Source organism: Pistacia vera, unplaced genomic scaffold (assembly GCF_008641045.1).
Source record: "Pistacia vera cultivar Batoury unplaced genomic scaffold, PisVer_v2 Contig614, whole genome shotgun sequence".
Taxonomy (NCBI): Eukaryota; Viridiplantae; Streptophyta; class Magnoliopsida; order Sapindales; family Anacardiaceae; genus Pistacia; species Pistacia vera.
The window spans coordinates 65,480-88,699 of record NW_022196462.1 but is presented as its reverse complement, the minus strand read 5'-3'; the positions used below and the strand labels follow the sequence as shown (position 1 = coordinate 88,699).

At 34.7% G+C, this 23,220-nt stretch overlaps 3 protein-coding genes and 1 pseudogene across 9 annotated transcripts; 1 reads left to right on the top strand and 3 right to left on the bottom strand.

The window, feature by feature from the left end:
- Positions 1-194: 194 nt before the first annotated feature.
- On the bottom strand, positions 195-1,967 carry LOC116110813 (psbQ-like protein 3, chloroplastic). 4 transcript variants are annotated; one of them, XM_031397030.1, is made up of 4 exons: positions 1,634-1,845; positions 1,501-1,538; positions 676-1,198; positions 196-423 (listed from the first exon to the last, which is right to left on the bottom strand). In XM_031397030.1, the coding sequence occupies exons 3-4, from the start codon at positions 1,132-1,134 to the stop codon at positions 328-330; spliced, it is 555 nt and encodes a 184-aa protein (XP_031252890.1). In that variant the 5' UTR covers positions 1,135-1,198; positions 1,501-1,538; positions 1,634-1,845; the 3' UTR covers positions 196-327. The 4 variants fall into 4 exon arrangements, with proteins under 4 accessions (XP_031252892.1, XP_031252890.1, XP_031252891.1 ...); XM_031397032.1 differs by lacking the exon at positions 1,501-1,538 and having other exon boundaries at positions 195-423; XM_031397031.1 differs by lacking the exons at positions 1,501-1,538; positions 1,634-1,845 and adding an exon at positions 1,876-1,967.
- A 4,684-nt stretch (positions 1,968-6,651) lies between these two features.
- LOC116110797 (protein TIC 40, chloroplastic-like) lies at positions 6,652-11,544 on the top strand. Its single transcript, XM_031397011.1, has 7 exons — positions 6,652-6,755; positions 7,356-7,396; positions 8,717-8,762; positions 9,605-9,699; positions 10,512-10,615; positions 10,718-10,765; positions 11,221-11,544. Exons 1-7 carry the CDS (start codon positions 6,667-6,669, stop codon positions 11,278-11,280), a joined length of 483 nt encoding a protein of 160 aa, XP_031252871.1. The 5' UTR covers positions 6,652-6,666; the 3' UTR covers positions 11,281-11,544.
- Positions 11,545-12,114: 570 nt separating this feature from the next.
- On the bottom strand, positions 12,115-13,917 carry LOC116110812 (psbQ-like protein 3, chloroplastic). Of its 4 annotated transcripts, XM_031397025.1 has the most exons (4): positions 13,584-13,795; positions 13,451-13,488; positions 12,626-13,148; positions 12,116-12,373 (listed from the first exon to the last, which is right to left on the bottom strand). In XM_031397025.1, exons 3-4 carry the CDS (start codon positions 13,082-13,084, stop codon positions 12,278-12,280), a joined length of 555 nt encoding a protein of 184 aa, XP_031252885.1. In that variant the 5' UTR covers positions 13,085-13,148; positions 13,451-13,488; positions 13,584-13,795; the 3' UTR covers positions 12,116-12,277. The 4 variants fall into 4 exon arrangements, with proteins under 4 accessions (XP_031252887.1, XP_031252885.1, XP_031252886.1 ...); XM_031397027.1 differs by lacking the exon at positions 13,451-13,488 and having other exon boundaries at positions 12,115-12,373; XM_031397026.1 differs by lacking the exons at positions 13,451-13,488; positions 13,584-13,795 and adding an exon at positions 13,826-13,917.
- A 1,090-nt stretch (positions 13,918-15,007) lies between these two features.
- LOC116110800 lies at positions 15,008-21,431 on the bottom strand (annotated as a pseudogene).
- Positions 21,432-23,220: the final 1,789 nt, after the last annotated feature.

Sequence of the window (23,220 nt, the reverse complement as noted above, 5' to 3'; positions counted from 1 at the left end):
ATTAATATTTTGATTGTGAATCTCCTTAATTTACTTATCATCAATATATGCGTGGTTATATTGTGTTAATGGATTGGTAACAGTTGGTATTTGGTATCAGTGTGATTATGGTATGATAGCATTTCCCATTAAATTATGTGTGACGCATTAACGGGAAGATAAATGCGTGTTAGAAATTTTTGCTATAAACATGAAAAACTAAGAGAAATGTCTGGAACTAGCCATATCAGCAAGCTTCGTTGTTTGAAGAAATCTGTTGTCAACCGTTTTTATTCTCCTTTTAACAGGGCTGTAATGAAGCAAAACAACTAGAGCACTAACTGATCACTATATTCTTGACAATATATCATCAAGCGCAGCGGCAATGTTTTCATAGCACTGCCAAACGCGCGATGCATCTTTATCTCTAGCCGCATAATCTAGCTGCAATGTACAACAGAAATGAATGTCAACTCTCACATGCGAAAGAAGATATATACATCTAGTTATAAGTCTTTAAGATTGACCAATAACCCCTGTGATTGGCTGGAAAGACAAGATTAGAGAGAAACTTTCATGTCACCAAGCATGCTTCAGACCTTAGAAACTTTTGTTTCATAACAGAACAGTGTTGCGCAACTAAGCTTCAGCTTTTCAGCAACACACATGGACACAAAAGAGAAAGCAAATACTTACTTTGGTAACATTGTTGAAGAGATCAGAGTAGAGTTTCCTCAACTGGCGTCTCTCACTTTCAGGTTTTGTTTGGATTATGGTATAGATATCCTGCTTCAAGTACCCCGAGGTCGACCGTAATGCCTTCTGTGCTGCTCCCCAGGACTCTGCCTCTAACAGAGCTTTCACTTGTAACAAAGACTCTGCGTGATCTCTAATCCCACTTTCTGCCTGTTCAACAGTCTGATCAGGAGCAACCAATCTAAAGTCAAATCCATTGGCTATATCTTCCCTGAAAATAGCATCCCGTGCCAACAGTGCTGATGCCATTGCTGCTATCAATCCTATTCTTCTACTGATATTAGATTGAACGACTTTTTGGGACATTCCTCTGGAGTCAAAGGTGGGTTTTTGATAGCAAGTGAAGGTTGGTGTTATGTATGTTACATTGTATTTTGAGACCAATGATCTTAATGCCATTTCTCTTGAAACTCTACCAAAAAGTTTAGCTTGATTGCTGCTCTTATAGTCCAAAGGGTTTTAGCTGAACAAAAGAAACATCTCTCTCTATATTAGTATCTGTATATCTTATCTTGTTAAAGAGCCATGTATTTATATGCATTCTGTGAGAACAGTGCTTCCCGAAAAACATTTGAAAATGCTTTCTAAAAAGACACCTATCAAAAGAATGAACTATCTATAGTTACTTCTTTCAAAACCATTTTTCTGAAATCTCTAACACCACTTGTAATCACTTTTAGCCCAACAAGAAAAAAAAAATGTATAAAAGTGCTTATAACTATCTAAAAAGCGCTTCTGAAGGCATTAAAAAAACAGTAAACTCACCTTGAAACAATAAAGCTGCGCAAATGGAATTTATATAACTGCGCAATGATAAATCTTTATTTCGACACAGGCCATATATTTGCACAAGACTCGAAAAGAAAAGAAATAGATAAGAGATAAGACATGAACTAACTTGTTTCTACAGATACCCTTTAACTTAGCTATTGATGCCATAATTAACTATCTGCTAAAACAACTGAAAATGCATTGCTTTTACAAAACATCGCCATTCATCACAGAGAATGAAAAACAGCTACGGTTAATTTGTTACTAGGCTGAGTAGAGTGAAACCCATTTGAAGTTTAGGGAAACTTGAAAATGGTTTGTATTGACAGAAAGAGACTGAGAGAGAGAGAGAGAGAGAGAGAGAGTAACCTTTTGTGGCTAAGCTTGGGGCTGGTTTGTGCGCCGCTGAAGATGGAGGGAGAAATATCTTCCTGTCCTTTATATGAATGGTACTGTTTACTGTTTTACTTTATAATTTAATATAAAAATGTTTTCTAAGTTCAAAAAATGTGAAAAGATTTTTCTGACGGAACCTTTTTTGCCCTTTGCTTTGCAACATTACAATCAGAACCTTTCCAAAACCCCCAACATCCCCACCACCGCCTGCTTGCCGATCGCCGCTCTCTCTCTAGGGTTTGAGATTGAATTTGGTGCAAAGTGGAAATGTTGACCTGGCCAGACGAAGGCCCCGGGTCGATTAGACCAATTAAACTGGCTGGGTTGGGTTTTTAAAATAGGGTGGAAGTTTCATCATTTTGTACTACAATCCTGGAAGTCAATTATCGGAGTTTATTTAGAAATATTTGAATTGTAGTAGACTTTTTCATTCAAAACTTCTGGGTTTATGTTGCTCTCTCTTGCTTTCACTCCCAGGTATAGAACTAAGTGTGGACTCAGTATTACAGTTTAAGTATCATCATTTTGTACTACAATCCTGGAAGTCAATTATCGGAGTTTATTTAGAAATATTTGAATTTGTAGTAGACTTTTTCATTCAAAACTTTGGGTTTATGTTGCTTTCTCTTGCTTTCACTCCCAGGTTATAGAACTTAATTGTGTGGACCTCATCGTATTACAGTTTCGACATAATGAATTCATTGCATGGAATAGCTGATTAGTTTTATATGCTCCTACATTACTCTTCCACATTTTAAATACATTTTATTGGGTTTAACATATCTTTTGTTATTATTGTTGATGAATGCATAACTCCATTTGATTTGCATATTTGTGTCTGGTATGCTTATATTAATTAATGTTACCTTTTTGGCCATGCTATTGTCTAATAGGGATGCTCCAGAATCCTCAATATCGTCAGCAATTGGAGGAAATGCTGTAAGCTATTTTCAACTTCGTGATTGTTATTGTTTCAGAAGAGCTTATTATCCTTATTGATGTTTATGTCTTGAGCCTTTTTTTTCCTGGAAGTTATAATAGCCACACCTTTGGTTTAGTTGATCTAGAGTTTTACTAGCAATAAGCAATGGTGGATTAATTGATATTCAGTTCATGCTCTTTTCTTGGTTCAAATTTGTAATAGGGTCTGCTATTTCTTTGCTTATAGCGTTGTTCCATAACTCTCTAGTCCGTTAAGAGTCTTAAAAGTTAAGAGTGATTTTTGTTGAAAGTTGAAACTGAGGTGTTGGGCATGGAATTGGTTTCCAACCTTGCGTTTGGTTTCTAGTAATTTTTATACATGGGGCATTAGTTGTTAATGCTCTTAATTTTTTCTTATGGGTAGCAGTTTCAATTTCTTAATTTATACTGATGTTTGTGTATTGGATGCTGAACTTAATTTATATTATTTTGAAACTTTCTGTGGTGTTATTTCTATAAACTTACAAATAGCTACAACCAAGTTTACATCTGGTTTCATCTTCTGTGGAAGTTATTGTTATCTGAATTTGTATTAATATGCCTTGTCTTAGTTTAGATGTTAGAAACAACAACTGCCTCAATTTTCCCAGCACCATGCTTGTGATGTCAACATTTGATCATATAGTAATAATATTGTTTATGAACTCACTTTCTAGTAAGTGTTCTATTGCCAAATTTTATGCTTCTGTAATAGTCAGAAATTGGTTATTTGTGGATCTAAATTGTTTTTTTACAATTGGTGTTTGTTCCAGGACCAATATGGCTGGAAGGAAGAATGGACAAGAGGATGATGGATACCGAAGAACTTTGATCTAACAGTCCTGACATTAAGCAGCAGTTTGGTAAGTTTGAAATTGACTAGTGCAATTATTTAAGCTGGAAAGTTAAATATCTGAGATAGTGTTTGATGTTCGACTTTGAATTTGATGGCCAGTTTAAATGAGTTGTCTTAGCGAGTGCCTTCAGATATGTCCTTTGTGTATTCTGCATTTGCTCTACTTAATATATAGTCACTTCCCGTCAGATGGAATTTAAAGAGATCAGAGCACTTCTAAAGGTGTTTGACATATATGGATGTTGTGGGCCGTTGGCTACTCACCATTTCATTAATGAGTTTATTGGGATCAAGCTCATTGTTTTAAGTACATTGCTATTGTTTTATTATTTTTTCTCTAGGCTTGGTTAGTGCTATTGTGAAATCATATATCTTATAGATCTGGACATAGGCCCGGGTCTTAAACAAAAAGAAGACAATTCATGTTGGAAAGGAAACAAAAGAGCCTTGACCCAATTTATAGAATTATAAAAATAGTCCATAAATATTTTTGTGAAAACTCTAGATTTTTTCTCTTATCACCATGTTGAAAAAAGAACCTAGACCCAATTTATAGAATGAAAACCAAGAAATTATCATATTTGGTTTTTTACAAGTTCGTTTACTACCACCCTGGGGCACCAGGGGGGGATTCTGAGTACCAAGGGGATTTCTCAAATCTATTAGTAATGTAAAAGGTTTTGTCTTTTGTGATAGCTTTGTAATTGTATTGATGAAAATGGCTAAAGCTTAAAAGTCAAATAATGATTTACACCCCCTTTTTTGTTATATTTACAGATCAGATTGGACTTACACCTGAAGAAGTTATTCTAAGATTATGGCCAATCCTGATGTTGCCATGGCATTTCAGAACCCAAGAGTTCAGGCGGCCATAATGGATGTATGTGATGCTCTATGTTTTTAATAATCTGTTCAACCTTTTGTTTTCCAGGCTAAGTTTAATTTTAACTTTAACATTGCAATGCTTTTGCAGTGTTCACAGAACCCCCTGAGCATTTCAAAATATCAGAATGACAAGGGGGTAGCGCTGATTGTTGTGAAATCAGAAATTTTTTACCGTTCATGGGAGTAACTTCTTACAATACTTAGATGATCACATTTTGTGGGTTTTCTTTACCCTAACTAAACTCTCATTTGTAATTGAGTTTCTTGCACTAAAACATTTATTCGTTTTCTAGTAGTGTCTTGTCTTCAAATAATATATTCTTCTATTTCGAAGTTCACTTGGTAGATGCTTACAGGTTATTTCATGAAACCAGCAGATTATAATATTCCATATACTTTGTTACTACATATAAATTTTAATAGTCTACTGCCACATTGATTGGATCACCAGCCAAGCACATGATCTATATGTTAAGCATTGGTTTTCATTTTGTTGTCTACATCGCTAGTACTATTGCAATTATAATAATGATATCTAAGAGACGATTTATTTAATGTTTTTTAATCACAGGTTATGGATGTTTTCAACAAAATATCAGACTTTTCCCTGGGGTGACTGGTCCACCTTGATTTTAGTTTGTTGACAGCTGCTGCTTTCTGGGGTATTGTGTTCATCTTATTTCCAGAGCAATAGTATTTATCTGAAGTAGAGACTTAGTAGACATGCAAAAAAAGTGCAAATTCTTAGGTAATCTTCATCAGAGCGTTTATGATGTGAGTTTTGCAAGTTTTGTAAGCTAGCTATAAGTATAGTGATGTTAACTTCGGCATTATTGGGGATAAATGGATCATGTTTTATAAAATTAATCAGTTTTTTTATGTTGCTTCATCCGACTTGTGAGTAGGGAGGGGCTCTAGAGCCTTCTAAACCTTGTGAATTTATCGGGTTTGTCGAGTTGTTCTTTCCATAAAAGAAGAAATAAGTGAATATTTTAGCTTTGTTTTCCAAATTTAGCATTGGCAATGTAAGTGTAGCAAGTTTATGGATCGCATAACTTGGTGTATGATTGGTTATGATGGTAGTAGGTCATACTATTGATTTTAGTGTCTATCTCTTTGCTGTTTATTACTTTATTTGTTTATTAAATTTTTATTTGTGACAAGAAATCTATCTTTCTATCTGTTGTTAATCATGCTGTATGGGTAAAGTATTGGGTTTGTTAATGTAGGGAAATGTGAAATATTTTCAATAATGATTTTTATTTTGTTGTTTTCTACTACCACTATTTTAAAAGGATCAAGTGCCTTCCTTTCATCACCATTTGAGATTGTGATGTCTTACTCAATGTCCTTAAGACATTATGGCAATACTATTTGAGTTCCATGATTTCGAGGACAGCAGTGATGTTCTAACCAATTGTTGAGATATTCAGAAAGACATTGACTCCAAAATTATCACGTGATATATATCAGCTCCGATGTTAATTGTATTGATGGGTTTCTTTCCGATAGATTCTTTAATCATGCTTAAGATGGATCAATGCCACTCATATTTACTCCAGTTGTACTTTTTGGGATTAATATTGGTGTTTTAGGTTTTACATAGTATTTTTGTTTTTCGAAACTAAATAAATGAAGGTGGTTCTTTTAAATGCTCCTTGTATGTCAGGTTCCCCCCTTTTTGATGTGTTTATATTTTTTATTCATAAGAAGGTCATATTTGCAATTATATAGGTTTCATGATGAAGTTTGTTTAAAATGTGTTGTTGCTTGTCTGCTTGCGTTCATGCATACCTCTGATTTAATATTTGCCTGTGCACTTGTTTATTGTCACTTTTTTTGGTCAGAATTTGATCTAATGCTGGTATTCATTGTGCCTTTCTTGGTACCATATCAGACAATGGTTAGACATTTGGCAAAAAAATTGATATGAATAAATTCTACTTTATGACAGCTGCTAGTTGCTTGAATCATTCCACTTCAAAGGTGGAAGTTCAATTCCACTTCAAGCTTGAATCATTTCACTGTTTTCTCCGGGTTAAACATCTTATGCTCTTATTTATATGTGGACAGGAAAAAAGAAAGGTGCCTTGTCAGTGGAAACTTTGGAGAAAATGATGGAAGATCCAACAGTGCAGAAGATGGTTTATCCGTAAAATAGCTTCTCTTCCTTTTACCATTTTGTGTCTTCTAACTCTTCCAATGGATTGGTCTTGGTTCCACAATTTGTGATTTTCTAATTTTGATCCTTGATTTCATGTTGGCATGTTGATTTAAGTATGTTTGAAGTTGCAAATTCTGTTCTATACGCGATTGAGTTCCTTACCCATCTTGATGACAATAATGGTAAACCTATATGTTGATCTAGTTGGCCCTGATGCCAGAATTAATTCAGTGTTAGCAACCACCTGTTGCCTACAAGCACTATTGGGTGTTAGAGAAATTTGGTTTAAAGGAAGAAAATCTAGGTATCTTAATTTTAGTAATTTTTCTGCAATTTCCATCATACAGAGTTGCCAGTCCAAGGGTTAAATGATTATATCCTATAGGGAAAAGAGATGGAACATGAAATAAAATATTCAAATTTTAAGTTTATGCTAAGCAATTGTGCTTGTGTACTATTATGGCATGTATATCTAAATTCTATCTGCGAACTTGGTTCCTAAGAAATTTGAATCTAAAGTTAGTTGACTTTCATACAATTTCTTTTTTCTTTGTCATAAGAAATCTAATTTTGTTCATGTTTTGGCAGATATTTGCCGGAGGAGATGAGGAATCCTACTACTTTCAAGTGTAAGTCCTACAGTGACATCTCTTTTTCTGAGAATGTTAGGTTTTGGCTCTTCTCCTTATAAAGTTTTAGACAATAGAATCCAATTTAGGTGGAAGCAGTGTTTTAATAACCAACTCGGGGTGCAACTGACAAAGTGGTTGGGTCCTCGGGACCGGTCCACATAAGCGTGTTTAGAAGTTTTGAAATCCAGCAAACTCACCCCAAATGCAAATCGGTGGTTGACTGGTTGGCGGCGGCGGCGGCACACCAGATGCAAATCTCACTCATCCTTTCAGCCATTCCCCAACAAATATGCTTAAGATCTGGCCGAAATCGAACCATTTTGCTTCAAAAAACACCACCGCCGGTGTCGACAACCAATGCCAAATAGGGTCTTTTTCCGTTATTGATAACACTCCTATCACCACGAAAACACTCCCCTCAGCCTCCTGACCAAAACCCATCTCATCCCGCCTGTTTGCCTCTCCAATCGCCGGCAACAACCTGTTATTGTGGCCACGCGACTTTTGCCTTTTCCGGTTGTTTCGCTCATCGGAAATAACCTCTATCGCCACCTTTCAACTTGCCGGCACTTCCTTTCCAAAACCCCCAACATCCCCACCACCGCCTGCTTGCCGATCGCCGCTCTCCTCTCTAGGGTTTGAGATTGAATTTGGTGCAAAGTGGAAATGTTGACCTGGCCAGACGAAGGCCCCGGGTCCCGATTAGACCAATTAAACTGGCTGGGTTGGGTTTTAAAATAGAGGGTGGAAGTATCATCATTTTGTACTACAATCCTGGAAGTCAATTATCGGAGTTTATTTAGAAATATTTGAATTTGTAGTAGACTTTTTCATTCAAAACTTCTGGGTTTATGTTGCTCTCTCTTGCTTTCACTCCCAGGTTATAGAACTTAATTGTGTGGACCTCATCGTATTACAGTTTAAGTATCATCATTTTGTACTACAATCCTGGAAGTCAATTATCGGAGTTTATTTAGAAATATTTGAATTTGTAGTAGACTTTTTCATTCAAAACTTCTGGGTTTATGTTGCTTTCTCTTGCTTTCACTCCCAGGTTATAGAACTTAATTGTGTGGACCTCATCGTATTACAGTTTCTGACATAATGAATTCATTGCATGGAATAGCTGATTAGTTTTATATGCTCCTACATTACTCTTCCACGATTTTGTAAAACTACTTTTATTGGGTTTAACATATCTTTTGTTTATTATTGTTGTATGAATGCATAACTCCATTTGGATTTAGCATATTTGTGTCTGGTATGCTTATTATTTAATTAATGTTTACCTTTTTGGCCGTGCCTATTGTCTAATAGGGATGCTCCAGAATCCTCAATATCGTCAGCAATTGGAGGAAATGCTGTAAGCTATTTTCAACTTCGTGATTTGATTTTTTGTTTCAGAAGAGCTTATTATCCTTATTGATGTTTATGTCTTGAGCCCTTTTTTTTTTCCTGGAAGTTATTAATAGCCACACCTTTGGTTTTAGTTGATCTAGAGTTTTACTAGCAATAAGCAATGTTGGATTAATTGATATTCAGTTCATGCTCTTTTCTTGGTTCAAATTTGTAATAGGTGGTCTGCATATTTCTTTGCTTATAGCTGTTGTTCCATAACTCTCTAGTCCGTAAAGAGTCTTAAAAGTTAAAGAGTGATTTTTGTTGAAAGTTGAAACTGACGGTCTTGGGCATGGAATTGGTTCTTCCAACCTTGCGTTTGGTTTCTAGTAATTTTTTATTTACATGGGGGCATTATGTTGTTAATGCTCTTAAATTTTTTTTCTTGATGGTAGCAGTTTCAATTTCTTAATTTATACTGATGTGTTTGTGTATTGGATGCTGAATCTTAATTTATAATTTTATTTCTGAAACTCTTTCTTGGTTGGTGTTATTTCTGATAACATTACAAATAGCTACAACCAAGTTTACATCTGGTTTCATCTTCTGTGGAAGTTGATTGTTATCTGAATTTGTATTATATATGCCTTGTCTTAGTTTTAGTTGTTAGAACCAACAACTGCTTCAATTTTTCCCAGCACAATGCTTGTGATGTCAACATTTGATCATATAGTGAATAATAATTATGTTTATGAACTCACTTTTCTAGTTAAGTGTTCTATTGCCAAATTTTATGCTTCTGTACTAGTCAGAAATTGGTTATTTAGTGGATCTAAATTGTTTTTTCACAATTGGTGTTTGTTCCAGGACCAATATGGCTGGAAGTGAAGAATGGGACAAGAGGATGATGGATACCCTGAAGAACTTTGATCTCAACAGTCCTGACATTAAGCAGCAGTTTGGTAAGTTTGAAATTGACTAGTTGCAATTATTTAAGCTGGAAAGTTAAATATCTGAGATTAGTGTTTGATGTTTGCCTTGTGAATTTGATGGCCAGTTTAAATGAGTTGTCTTAGCTGAGTGCCTTTCAGATATGTCCCTTTGTGTATTCTGCATTTTGCTCTACTTAATATATAGTCACTTCCAGTCAGATGGAATTTAATAGAGATCAAAAGGAGCACTTTCTAAAGGTGTTTTGACATATATTGGATGTTGTGGGACCGTTGGCTACTCACCATTTCATTAATGAGTTTATTTGGGATCAAGCTCATTTGTTTTAAGTACATTGCTATTGTTTTTATTATTTTTTTCTCTAGGTTTGGTTAGTGCTATTTGGAAATCATATATCTTATAGATCTGGACATTAGGCCCTTGGGTCTTAAACAAAAAGAAGACAATTCATGTTGGAAAGGAAACAAAAGAGCCTTGACCCAATTTATAGAATTATAAAATAAGTCTCATAAAATATTTTTGTGAAAACTTTAGATTTTTTTCTCTTATCACCGATGTTGAAAAAAGAACCTAGACCCAATTTATAGAATGATAAACCAAGAAATTAATCATTATTTTGGTTTCTTTTACAAGTTCCTGTTTACACCACCCTGGGGCCACCTGGGGGCGGATTCTGAGTACCGAAGGGGATTTCTACAAATCTATTAGTAATGTAAAAGGTTTCTGTCTTTTGTGATAGCTTTGTAATTTGTATTGATGAAAATGGCTAAAGCTTAAAAGTCAAATAATGATTTACAACCCCCTTTTTTGGTTATATTTACAGATCAGATTGGACTTACACCTGAAGAAGTTATCTCTAAGATTATGGCCAATCCTGATGTTGCCATGGCATTTCAGAACCCAAGAGTTCAGGCGGCCATAATGGATGTATGTGATGCCTCCTAAGTATTTTTAAATTAATCTGTTCAACCTTTTGTTTTCCAGGCTAATGTTTAATTTTAACCCTTTAACATTGCAATGCTTTTGCAGTGTTCACAGAACCCCCTGAGCATTTCAAAATATCAGAATGACAAGGAGGTATGCGCTGATTGTTGTGAAATCAGAAATTTTTTACCGTTCATGGGAGTAACTTCTTTAGCAATACTTAGATGATCACATTTTGTGGGTTTTCATTTACCCTTAACTAAACTCTCATTTGTAAATTGAGTTTCTTGCACTAAAACATTTATTCGTTTTCTAGCTAGTGTCTTGTCTTCAAAATAATATATTCTTCTATTTCGAAGTTCACTTGGTAGATGCTTTACAGGTTATTTCATGAAACCAGCAGATTATAATATTCCATATAACATTGTTACTACATATAAATTTTAGTAGTCTACTGCCACATTGATTGGATCACCAGCCAAGCACATGAATCTTATATGTTAAGCATTGGTTTCTATTTTGTTGTCTACATCTGCTAGTACTTATTGCAATTTTATATAATTGATTATCTTAAGAGACGATTTATTTATATTGTTTTTTAATCACAGGTTATGGATGTTTTCAACAAAATATCAGAACTTTTCCCTGGGGTGACTGGTCCACCTTGATTTTAGTTTGTTGACAGCTGCTGCTTTCTGGGGTTTATTGTGTTCATTCTTATTTCCAGAGCAATAAGAATTTAATCTGAAGTAGAGACTTAGTAGACATGCAAAAAAATGTGCAAATTCTTAGGTATATCTTCATCAGATAGCGTTTATGATGTGAGTTTTGCAAGTTTTGTAAGCTAGCTATAAGTATAGTTAGATGTTAACTTCGGCATTATTTGGGTATAAATGGATACATGTTTTATAAAATTTAATCATGTCTTTTAATTTTCTTTTATTTATGAAAACAGATCTGTTATCGATATTTATAAAATTACATGAAAAGTGTGAATATGGTGTCCAGCCTTTCTAAGAATATGCACGTCTCTATCGCAATCTTGCTTTGTACTTGTTCTTTATCTGCTCCATTTTTGTCTGTGTTTTTGTTGCTGCTGCACATTCCACTATCTTGCTGTGTGTGAAATTGCAAGTTGGGTAAAAAGATTACGTTCATAAGTATTTGCCAGACTTGAAAAACCAGGAAGTCATGTTTTTGTGAGAGTTAGATAGTCCTGAACTTTTGCATCGTTTAGTTTTGTTAATTATCTGTTTGGGTCATCATTCAGTCCTACTTCGATCTATAAAGCTGTGGAGTTGATAGAGAGAGATGGTACCGCTAGCAGCATTGCTGGTGATTAATATTTTGATTGTGAATCTCCTTAATTTACTGATCATCAATATATGCGTGGTTATATTGTGTTAATGGATTGGTAACAGTTGGTATTTGGTATCAGTCTTATTATGGTATGATAGCATTTCCCATTAAATTATGTGTGACGCATTAAAGGGAAGATAAATGCGTGTTAGAAATTTTTGCTATAAACATGAAAAACTAAGAGAAATGTCTGGAACTAGCCATATCAGCAAGCTTCGTTGTTTGAAGAAATCTGTTGTCAACCGTTTTTATTCTCCTTTTAACAGGGCTGTAATGAAGCAAAACAACTAGAGCACTAACTGATCACTATATTCTTGACAATATATCATCAAGCGCAGCGGCAATGTTTTCATAGCACTGCCAAACGCGCGATGCATCTTTATCTCTAGCCGCATAATCTAGCTGCAATGTACAACAGAAATGAATGTCAACTCTCACATGCGAAAGAAGATATATACATCTAGTTATAAGTCTTTAAGATTGACCAATAACCCCTGTGATTGGCTGGAAAGACAAGATTAGAGAGAAACTTTCATGTCACCAAGCATGCTTCAGACCTTAGAAACTTTTGTTTCATAACAGAACAGTGTTGCGCAACTAAGCTTCAGCTTTTCAGCAACACACATGGACACAAAAGAGAAAGCAAATACTTACTTTGGTAACATTGTTGAAGAGATCAGAGTAGAGTTTCCTCAACTGGCGTCTCTCACTTTCAGGTTTTGTTTGGATTATGGTATAGATATCCTGCTTCAAGTACCCCGAGGTCGACCGTAATGCCTTCTGTGCTGCTCCCCAGGACTCTGCCTCTAACAGAGCTTTCACTTGTAACAAAGACTCTGCGTGATCTCTAATCCCACTTTCTGCCTGTTCAACAGTCTGATCAGGAGCAACCAATCTAAAGTCAAATCCATTGGCTATATCTTCCCTGAAAATAGCATCCCGTGCCAACAGTGCTGATGCCATTGCTGCTATCAATCCTATTCTTCTACTGATATTAGATTGAACGACTTTTTGGGACATTCCTCTGGAGTCAAAGGTGGGTTTTTGATAGCAAGTGAAGGTTGGTGTTATGTATGTTACATTGTATTTTGAGACCAATGATCTTAATGCCATTTCTCTTGAAACTCTACCAAAAAGTTTAGCTTGATTGCTGCTCTTATAGTCCAAAGGGTTTTAGCTGAACAAAAGAAACATCTCTCTCTATATTAGTATCTGTATATCTTATCTTGTTAAAGAGCCATGTATTTATATGCATTCTGTGAGAACAGTGCTTCCCGAAAAACATTTGAAAATGCTTTCTAAAAAGACACCTATCAAAAGAATGAACTATCTATAGTTACTTCTTTCAAAACCATTTTTCTGAAATCTCTAACACCACTTGTAATCACTTTTAGCCCAACAAGAAAAAAAAAATGTATAAAAGTGCTTATAACTATCTAAAAAGCGCTTCTGAAGGCATTAAAAAAACAGTAAACTCACCTTGAAACAATAAAGCTGCGCAAATGGAATTTATATAACTGCGCAATGATAAATCTTTATTTCGACACAGGCCATATATTTGCACAAGACTCGAAAAGAAAAGAAATAGATAAGAGATAAGACATGAACTAACTTGTTTCTACAGATACCCTTTAACTTAGCTATTGATGCCATAATTAACTATCTGCTAAAACAACTGAAAATGCATTGCTTTTACAAAACATCGCCATTCATCACAGAGAATGAAAAACAGCTACGGTTAATTTGTTACTAGGCTGAGTAGAGTGAAACCCATTTGAAGTTTAGGGAAACTTGAAAATGGTTTGTATTGACAGAAAGAGACTGAGAGAGAGAGAGAGAGAGAGAGAGAGTAACCTTTTGTGGCTAAGCTTGGGGCTGGTTTGTGCGCCGCTGAAGATGGAGGGAGAAATATCTTCCTGTCCTTTATATGAATGGTACTGTTTACTGTTTTACTTTATAATTTAATATAAAAATGTTTTCTAAGTTCAAAAAATGTGAAAAGATTTTTCTGACGGAACCTTTTTTGCCCTTTGCTTTGCAACATTACAATCAGAACCAAAGAGTTAATGACTTTTCCCACCATCGTCAAATTTAGACATTGGTTTTAAAAGCGAAAGGGCATTATTGTCAGTTCACACAATATATATCATAAGGTGTGTTACTTACACTCCTAAATTACAAACACATAACATGATAACAATTACATTCATCAACTTTTTTTTCTTCAGTTTTTTCAAATTTTTATATTTTTTTATTTAACATTTCAAAAAAATTTGTGATGAATAAAAACAGGTCGATGTGTACGTCGACCAACTGCCATTGATAGGATCCATTCATCGGCAACGAGTCTGACCACACCACCAGTGCCGTTGGATAGATCAACCGACGATCTATCCAATGGTGTAAACGAGGAGTCCCTTGGTGAAGTCGTTTCATCATAAAATGAATCTTTGCTAGCCTTTTCTTGCAAAATGGCTCCGCTTGAAGACTCACCCTTACTATCGTTGGGTAGATAGCCCGACAATCTACCCAAGGATGCTGGCGATGTCGAAAGCTCCTCCAAGAATGACATTGAAGAGTATTTCACAAAATAGTCTCTAGCGTTTTTCGGGAATAGCCCTAACCGGTGGCATCCCATTTGTGACATTGGATCCATCGTCCACCAATCTACCCAACGACACTGGTTGTGTCGTCGGCGTGGTCACTTCAATCTTTTTTTAATTTTCAAAACATTTTTAAAAAGATTTATTATAATTTTTTATTTTAATAGCTGACCTTTTTTTTTTAATTTATTAACTCTAAAATTAATGTAAACCAAACTAGAAGTGAAATTACATTTAATAAAGTTTGGGTGGGAAAATGTTATTCAACCTCCTTAAAAATTTCAAAGAAAATAGTAAAAGGTATTATTTTTGTTAATTTCTAAATCGGTACATCGTAATACCTGCTCAATTTAACATTTTTTAAAAGATTATTCTAAAAACTATCAGAATAATGAACCAAACGGAGTCATAGTCTTTTTGTAATTTTACCCCTGTCAAGTAACAGATTCCGTTAATTGAGATTGATGATGGGTGGGAAATTGTTTTTCTAAGAGTTATGAGTGGGAAAATATGACTATAGCAAATCTTGGGTGGGAAATTATCACTCACTCCAGAACTAATTTCTAATACAGGACGCCCCATAATTAGTCAAAACACCGTTCCAAATTCTTCACCCACCAAAACAATTTTCCAACCACTCCATCTTCAAATTTACCTTCATGTGACAAAGGAAATCCACACAATCCCCTTCACATCAATTTATAAATCAACATATTAATGCAAACCCCCAGAACTCAACACATCTCTTACTGTCATTACAAGCCAAACAGAGGATAAAATACTTCATTGGAGCTAAAATTGGAAGTAGCACATTATATTTTGCCTGGCACATTGATGTTGAAGTTCTTGTGTACTTCAAAATTGACATTACAAGCTCAAAATAGGCCTAAAATACAAGAATGGAACTTGGAGAGAAAACGATCTGATCACCAACTGCCTACGGACAGATGCAAAGCCTTGAAAATTGAAATTCAACCGATCCCCTTTTACATGGCATTATCATTAGTTCTTGTCTGTACGGAAATAACCACACTTCATATACTAAACAATGATAGTACCTTAATGGCAGTTTAAGGTATAATTTTTCGACAGCAGACTGTAGTATGAAGCAGCTACTTCTAGCAGACACTATCAAATGAGAACTCCAAAATCTCATTGAGGAGGGTCCATTGGCCTGTAGTCTTCTGACTTTGATCCCTACTAACCAAGACCGTTGTAAAAAGGGTGGCACATATGTAGATGTGGGAGAACCTTCCTCACTGACTATAACGTTTAGCATTAACAAATCTCTTGTAATTTCGATTTCCCATTGAAGTCCTGCTTTTCATCCGAAACAAAAAGAAGGATAAACTAATTGCAGATGTTGTATTTTAAAAAAGAAGACTATAATGTAGTAACTAGTAAACAGTCTACATAGGAGAAGTAATAAGGTTACTCACCACAGGCTTGAACAAAATCTTCACTAGCTCATGAGTCACAGGCTTGAACACATCTATTTTTGTACACACTCTGAGCATCTTTCTATCAGCAGAATAAATCAGGCTGATAAGTCATAACAGACTTTCTGATAAGTTAAAATAAAAAGTAAACTAGTGATTATTTTGTGTTAGCAAAGAATATCAGAGAATTAAAAATAATGACATATTATGTAGAGCAATTTTGCCATTAAAAAAAAAAAAAAAACACTAGAGGTTCTATTTCAATCTTGGCTTCTGATATAGTTAAGCTACCATTTTGATTTGAAACATGGATGTATTGCACCTGGGAGTTCAACTGTTTCCTGTACATAGAACAGAATACACTCAGTTTTCATAAGAAGTTGGACCGTTTATTGTGAAGGTAACTGAGAGTTAGGTGCTAGAAATTTGCAGACCTGAGATCATTAACTCTTAGATTCTACACTCTTTCCTCTGTTTCTGAGAACAGATAGAGCTCATTCTTCCTCCTCTCCCACATCAGAATCCCAGACATTTAAATAAGAATCTACATAAATGAAAGGGATATGGGCCATCTAGGACCACTCTCCTCTATGTCTTTTGCACTGTTCCTTCAGCAAATGACAATTTTCAACAGTGAAGTCCACAACTGAGGATGGCAGGCCCCTTCAAAATGATGCGAGATTTGGCCAATCAGGGATCGATAAGTATTTTAATTTCAGGAACCCACCAATTCTCAGCTCAGTTAGGGAGGGTGGCAACATCCTTCTTCAGGAAAAGATGCTGCATCTAGGATTTCATCACTCCAGATGGGCGTAACAGAGGTGAGCTTGTGCAATCCTCAATGAATCAGTAGCCACTAGATATCGAGACTTTCAACTGAAAGTGATGCAGGCAGGCGGGAAGACCTATTTATTTAAAGCTTGAGGTTTGGACAACCAGTGATCAACAAGTTTTAAAGAGAGCTGTGGCTATGGATCCGATCGGGTACGGCTTCAAGTTTCACACATGTTTCTATAGAAACTTCTAGGGTGCTGTTGGGAATCCCTCCTTCCAAAAAGAAAACAAGACTTCGACAATCAGTAATTGAAATCTTACGAAGACAACTAAGATTATGTAGACCATCGGGCATAGATTTAAGATTTTCACAATCACGGATAAAAATATCTTTGAGAGCCCTGTTATCATGTAACCTCTCTGCTATTAGCTCTAACTTTGGACAACCCCAAATTTCAAGGTATTCAAGCGCTCCAGGTAATTGACCTTGTGAGAATATGATGGTGAGTTCTGAGCAAAATGAGACCTCAAGCCTTTTGAGGAAAGGCAATTGGCCCATTGATGATAAAGTAGAGAGATTTGAACAACAGCTGATGCGGAGGTGCTTAAGTGTTGTAGGTAACTGACCTTTCAATGATAAACATGTGATGGATGGGCAGCTGAAGATATACAAGTCATCAAGCTGAGATATGTTGCTGTTGTCAATATTCTCCATCTGCATCATTGAAGAAGAAGGAATGCTGAAATCTTCTCTATCATCCAACAAGCACTGCAGATTCTCGCAATTTTCTACTGACAGTTGTCTCAGGGATGAAGGTAGCTGACCTCTTATAACGCATGTCAAAGAATCACAACCTTTGATTTTTAAACATTCAAGGTGCTTGAGTGTCTTCGGTAACTGACCTTTTGGGGATAAACACATAAGAGATGAGCAGAAGGAGATAGACAAGTGCTTAAGAAGAGATGTGCCAGTGTTGTCAATATTCTCTCTGCGCATCACTAAAGAGGAGGAAGATGAAGTGCCAATATCTTCCATATCATCAAACAAAAACTGCAATTTCTTACATTCGCAAACCTTAAGTTTCTCCAATGATGTCAAGGAATATGATAAATCTCCAAACCAAGTTGGAAATTGCGTGCCACCATAACATTCAATATTAAGTTTTTTCAGATTTTTGTGAGGTTGTAACATATCCAACACGTTTTTCTCAACTTCCTCACTTCGTGAATCTTCATGACCATATCCCCATCTTAGCCATAACTCGTCTAGCTTCTCCTGATCACTTAATATTGCTTCTTGTAAACCTGCAGTAACATTTTTCAATTCTGAAATGCAAAGCTTTCCACAAAGAAACTTTAAGTTTTTTAAAACATTCAAGTTTGATCCAGTGCCTTTGCCAACAAAAAAATTAGACAATGTTCGGAGATACTTCAAACTTTCCATTCCCTGCGGCATCTCTAGTAACTTTACCATTTCAATATCTAGATGGCGTAAATTGATCAAATTTCCGATGGAAGGTAACTTCTTGATGTTAGAACACCATCTTAATATCAAAATTTGTAAGTTCAATAATGAGTTTATTGACTTGGGTAAACTTGAGATCTTAGTGCCATAAAGGTTGAGATACCTCAAATGTCTTAGATCTCCAATTGAATCTGGTAGCTCGGTAATATTATGATTACTCAAGGACAACACCCTTAATTTTTTGAACTTTGGTAACAATTCTCCCGGAACTAAATTAGTTGTGTAATCACTGTCAAGAAGTATTGGAAAGAATGTCCTTAAGTTCCTAGCTTCATGGAATACTTCAAATTTATATTTGCCATTAGACCTACCATAAGTGCAAGACAAATGGCGAACCTTTTTTAGTCTTTCTGATTGGATATTGACCTTTGATTTGTCCTCTAACCGAAAACTTGTTTCTCCAGAAGCCCATCGTGCGAGATCATTAACAAGATCATGCATTAAATATTTAGAACTATATCTACTGCTTGATCCTTGAAAAATTGATCTTGACAATAAATCTTGAAAATACGCACTACCTATATCTTCCAGTTCCTCCTCGACTTTCAATGGTTGAATAAGACCTTCTGCCATCCATAAAAAGACAAGTTCTTTCTCTGTAAATTCATAATCCTTTGGGAAAATTGCACAATAAGCGAAACATCTTTTCAAATGGGAAGGAAGATGGATGTAACTTAATTTTAACACTGCAAGAATCTCCGTATTATCTTGCATATTCCATATATTACTGTTCAATATATCTTCCCACTCACCATCTCTCTGTTTGCATCGTAGAAGATCACCAAGAGTTCTTGCAGCCAAGGGTAAACCTTTGCAGTTTTCAATAACCTTTTTACGAACAAATTCTGAAGTTTGATGTGGATCAAATTTTGTACTCTGAAATGCATGCTTCTCAAATATGGCCCAGCAATCATCTCCAGACAGAAGGCCCACATTATGATGTTTAACATGTCCCATTGTTAATGCAACATCTTCATTACGTGCGTCATGATTATTCTACTCCCTGATGCTCCAACCAGTAAAGGAGACTTAAGAATTTCCCACAAACCATAATCCTGACTCCAAACATCATCTAATACAAGCAAAAATTTTTTGTCGTGTACTTGCTCTCTCAGTTCAATCTGAACTTGATTTAAATTTGTTAGATTGCAGGGGAAGCTAGTGATTGACTCAAGGATTGCTTTGGAGATTCTCATAACATCAAAATCATCTGAGACACACACCCATGCTTTTGGATGAAATTCTTTCAGTGCTTTGTCATTGTACACTTCGCGAGCAAGCGTTGTTTTACCAATTCCTCCCATACCAACAATTGGTATAACACAAAAGTTGACATCACCCTGTTCTTCCTTTAACACCATTTCAAGTATTTTGGCTTTATCGTCATCTCTCCCATAAACAACAGGTTCAATTGGCAAACATGTAGTTGGTGGTCTTTGCAATACAGCAGTTGATATCCCCCTACAAATCTTCTCCAGTCCAAGATAATCTCTTTCTTCACATAAATCTTCCAAACGGCCATTTATCTCTTCTATCTTGGACTTCATATTAAGCTTGGACACCAGAGCTCCAGTAAAAGAAGAAAAATAATCAGTATTGTGGCTGGTAGGTTGTTCTCTCGTCAACTTGCTCTCCAAAACTTGAGTGGCATACTCATCCAAAACATCATCCATATCATAAGACAAGTCTTGGAGATCGTCCAACCACATTTTCACAGCCCTGTTAGACATTTGCTTATCCTCTGCATCGTCTAGCACTGCCTGAATCATAAACAACTTTTTCTTCCATTGCTTTAACTGCAAACCTATCCCATCTTCAAATAGAAAAGACAACAATTTACGATCTGCCAATCTGTCGAACAAAACTTCAAGGAATGCACCAAGACAGACCTCTCCCACAGGCATAGTTTCAGTTCAGTCTGAAGTTAAAAAAAAGAAGATTATCCTGAAGATAAGCAATACAAAAGAGTGTAGATTTCAGTGGGGATGAATGTTTCTATAGACATTATAAATGAAATTTAAAACAAAATTCAATGAAAAGAAAGAAAGAAAGAAAGAAAGTACAACAAAGTACATATACATGAATATTGGTTTTTAAACAATAGAGAAAAAACTTAAAAAAACAAAAAACTAACAAGAGGGCAAAAACTTGACTATTAGAATTATGGCTAATTTTTTACTCCACCATACCTTCCCTTGTCATCCCAAAGTACCAACTTTTTTGATACGACCTAAAGAGTTTGAGATTTTTTGTGACTCATTTTCTTTAATTTATTTCTAGTAATCTCCCAAAATCTTCATACTCAAATAAGATTTGCATCTAAGTTCGGCTACACAAATTTACTTTTAACATTAAACTTTAAAAATTGGAAAGACAGTGAATTGTTAATTACCATCGTTCATTATTGATAATCTAATTGAGATACCGATTATAAGGCAAAAAAACTAATAATCAGCAAAAACAACACAAGAAAAGAAAACACATCCACAAAGAAAATATTTCATGAATTGATAACGGCAAACACTAAGTTATCATATAGTTTTAGTAGTTGAATTGGACTTAATAAGAGCTTCATTGAACATTTTAATAAACCTTAAAGGAAAAGCAGAATCGTTTTGTCTGCCTGGAGTGTAGAAGAACATAACAGAACGAGCAGAAATGAAATGAAGTTTGATTAATCTCTAATTAACATTAATAGATATGGGTCGATATGAAGAGTAAAAATCTATGAACCTTGCATAAATATTAGACACAAGGTAAAAATTGAAGAGTTTCATTTGCCTTCTAAAAGCAAATTCTTTTTACAACTAAATATCCATCAGGGCATCAAGCTATCAACTACAATATTTAAGACATATTCATAAAATTTAAAAAAAAAAAAAAAAAAATTGCAGAAAATTTTGATTTTGAGTGCTGCAAAATTATTCTCCCACTAGAGAGATGTAAAATAAGGCAAGATCTAAATATGAAAGTGACTAGGATTATAATCAATATGAGGATATTAAGAAACTGATAATTATACATCCAAATTTGAAAAGGAAAATAATATACAAAAGAATTTAAATACTTCCATTTGCGTACCTGAGCGCTGGCAAATTAAGAGCAGAAGAGTTTGAGAGAATGTGTGAGAGAACAGAAACAGTTTTCGTATATATAATTATATGTTAATTGTAAAAAAAAAAAAAGGTCAATGACACGTATTCAAGAAAAGATAAGACGCAATGTGACAATTATGGTCTATGTTTAATGTTTGGAACAGGAAAACGAAGCCGTGCTGAGTCTGCAGTCTCTATGTCTGCACCAACATCAGGGGGTGTGATGATATTTTTCCAAACAACAAGGGGCCAGTGGAAATTATTATTACCCTAGAACAAATTGAAGCTTGGAATGGAAAGATGAGATTAATTATTTCATCATCAATATATAAAACAATAATTTTGTAGTCCCCTCCATGGCTGCATGTTGAGAACGAGTTTTAAGCTTCAAATTTAAGTACTTTATTGAGATCAATACTCAAATGCGGTAATTAATTTTGGGTTTTTAACTTGTTCCTGTTAGCCACGCAAAGTTTAGTACCACGATTCAAACTCTAAGATATTTTGAAGATCAAGCATGTTTAAAAACGTCATAAAGAACAGAAAATGTCTAGCTCAAGTGCTCTATATACAATAATGGTGAGGCGAACCTAAAGGGAAGTTTACCAATCTCAAACTTAATTACACTCTTTTTCCTTATTTCAAATTTAAAACTTACTTTTTTTTTTTTTGTTATAATTGAGGGTATCCGGATCAACTTACGAGTACCTCAACTAATCCTCCAACATTTTAGAACTATTGACCGAATAAGAGCTCTGATGGTCACATATATTAAGAATCGAGGGTATACTCGAACTCATGACCTTTTGAATAATATACTCAAAAGTCTCTGTTGAACCACTTGACCATCTGGGTGTAGGTTAATTTTAAGGAAAAAAAAAAAAAAAAAAAAAACTTACTCTTAATTCTTTAGAATCATTTCATTATTGAAATAAAACGAAATGTTTCAATAATTATGAAAATTTAGAACTAAAGATATGAAAATCTAGAGTTAAGGTTTATATAGGATTAAAAATTAATAATTAAAACAATAATATAAAAATAAAGTTAAATGTATTTAAAAATTATAATGTCATTTGTAATTAAAAAAAAATACATTTGAAAGTGAGGGATGCTGATAAATTAGGTGGGCTAAAAATCACTTCCCTAACCTAACCCCTTATCTGACCACGGCCACAAGCATAAACTCACGTATTCACCATTCGGGCTATCTTTTATAATTGGGGAAATGATTTTTATTTCACTATTTTTGTAAAATAACCTCCATCTTCAAGCTTAAGTAGAGATATAATTGTAATAAAAAAAATTATTTTTCTTCATCTTCCATATTTTTACTTCAAAACTTTATTTGCAGTTTTAAAAAAAAACTTGAATCAATTAGAATTAACAATAAACATGAGAACAAATCAATTAATATTGTTATCATACAATTATAAATTAATTTTTTTAGAGAATTAAAATCTCAAAGCTCTTACAATCAATTAATCACTTTTAAATCCATCTAAATAGAAGAAAAATCTTGTTTTATTTCCATTTAAAAAAAAATAATAATCAAATATCACAAATTCTTAAGGAAATTTGTGATAACTGCTTTGATGGATTTTGTCTCTTACTTTATTGTCAATTCAGATTATATAAAGCTTTGAAGTAAAAGTATGAAAATGAAGAATTTTTTATTTTTATTTTTTTTATTACAATTATATCCTGCTTGAACTTTTAAGATGGGAGCTAAAGACAAAAACAGTGAGGGCCAAAAACTATTTCCCTATAATTGAGCCTGTAAAGGTCTAAACTCATTGCTAGGCCGGTTAAA

What these genes read in the sequence shown, in the direction of transcription:
- LOC116110797 (XM_031397011.1), top strand. Translation starts at nt 6,667, where the DNA reads ATGTGGACAGGAAAAAAGAAAGGTGCCTTGTCAGTGGAAACTTTGGAG. An exon ending in GAATCCTACTACTTTCAAGT is followed by an intron (nt 7,397 to 8,716) that starts GTAAGTCCTACA and finishes ATTGTCTAATAG; the next exon opens with GGATGCTCCAGAATCCTCAA. An exon ending in CAGCAATTGGAGGAAATGCT is followed by an intron (nt 8,763 to 9,604) that starts GTAAGCTATTTT and finishes TGTTTGTTCCAG; the next exon opens with GACCAATATGGCTGGAAGTG.
- LOC116110812 (XM_031397026.1), bottom strand. Translation starts at nt 13,084, where the DNA reads ATGGCATTAAGATCATTGGTCTCAAAATACAATGTAACATACATAACA. An exon ending in TCTTCAACAATGTTACCAAA is followed by an intron (nt 12,374 to 12,625) that starts GTAAGTATTTGC and finishes TGTACATTGCAG; the next exon opens with CTAGATTATGCGGCTAGAGA.
- LOC116110813 (XM_031397031.1), bottom strand. Translation starts at nt 1,134, where the DNA reads ATGGCATTAAGATCATTGGTCTCAAAATACAATGTAACATACATAACA. An exon ending in TCTTCAACAATGTTACCAAA is followed by an intron (nt 424 to 675) that starts GTAAGTATTTGC and finishes TGTACATTGCAG; the next exon opens with CTAGATTATGCGGCTAGAGA.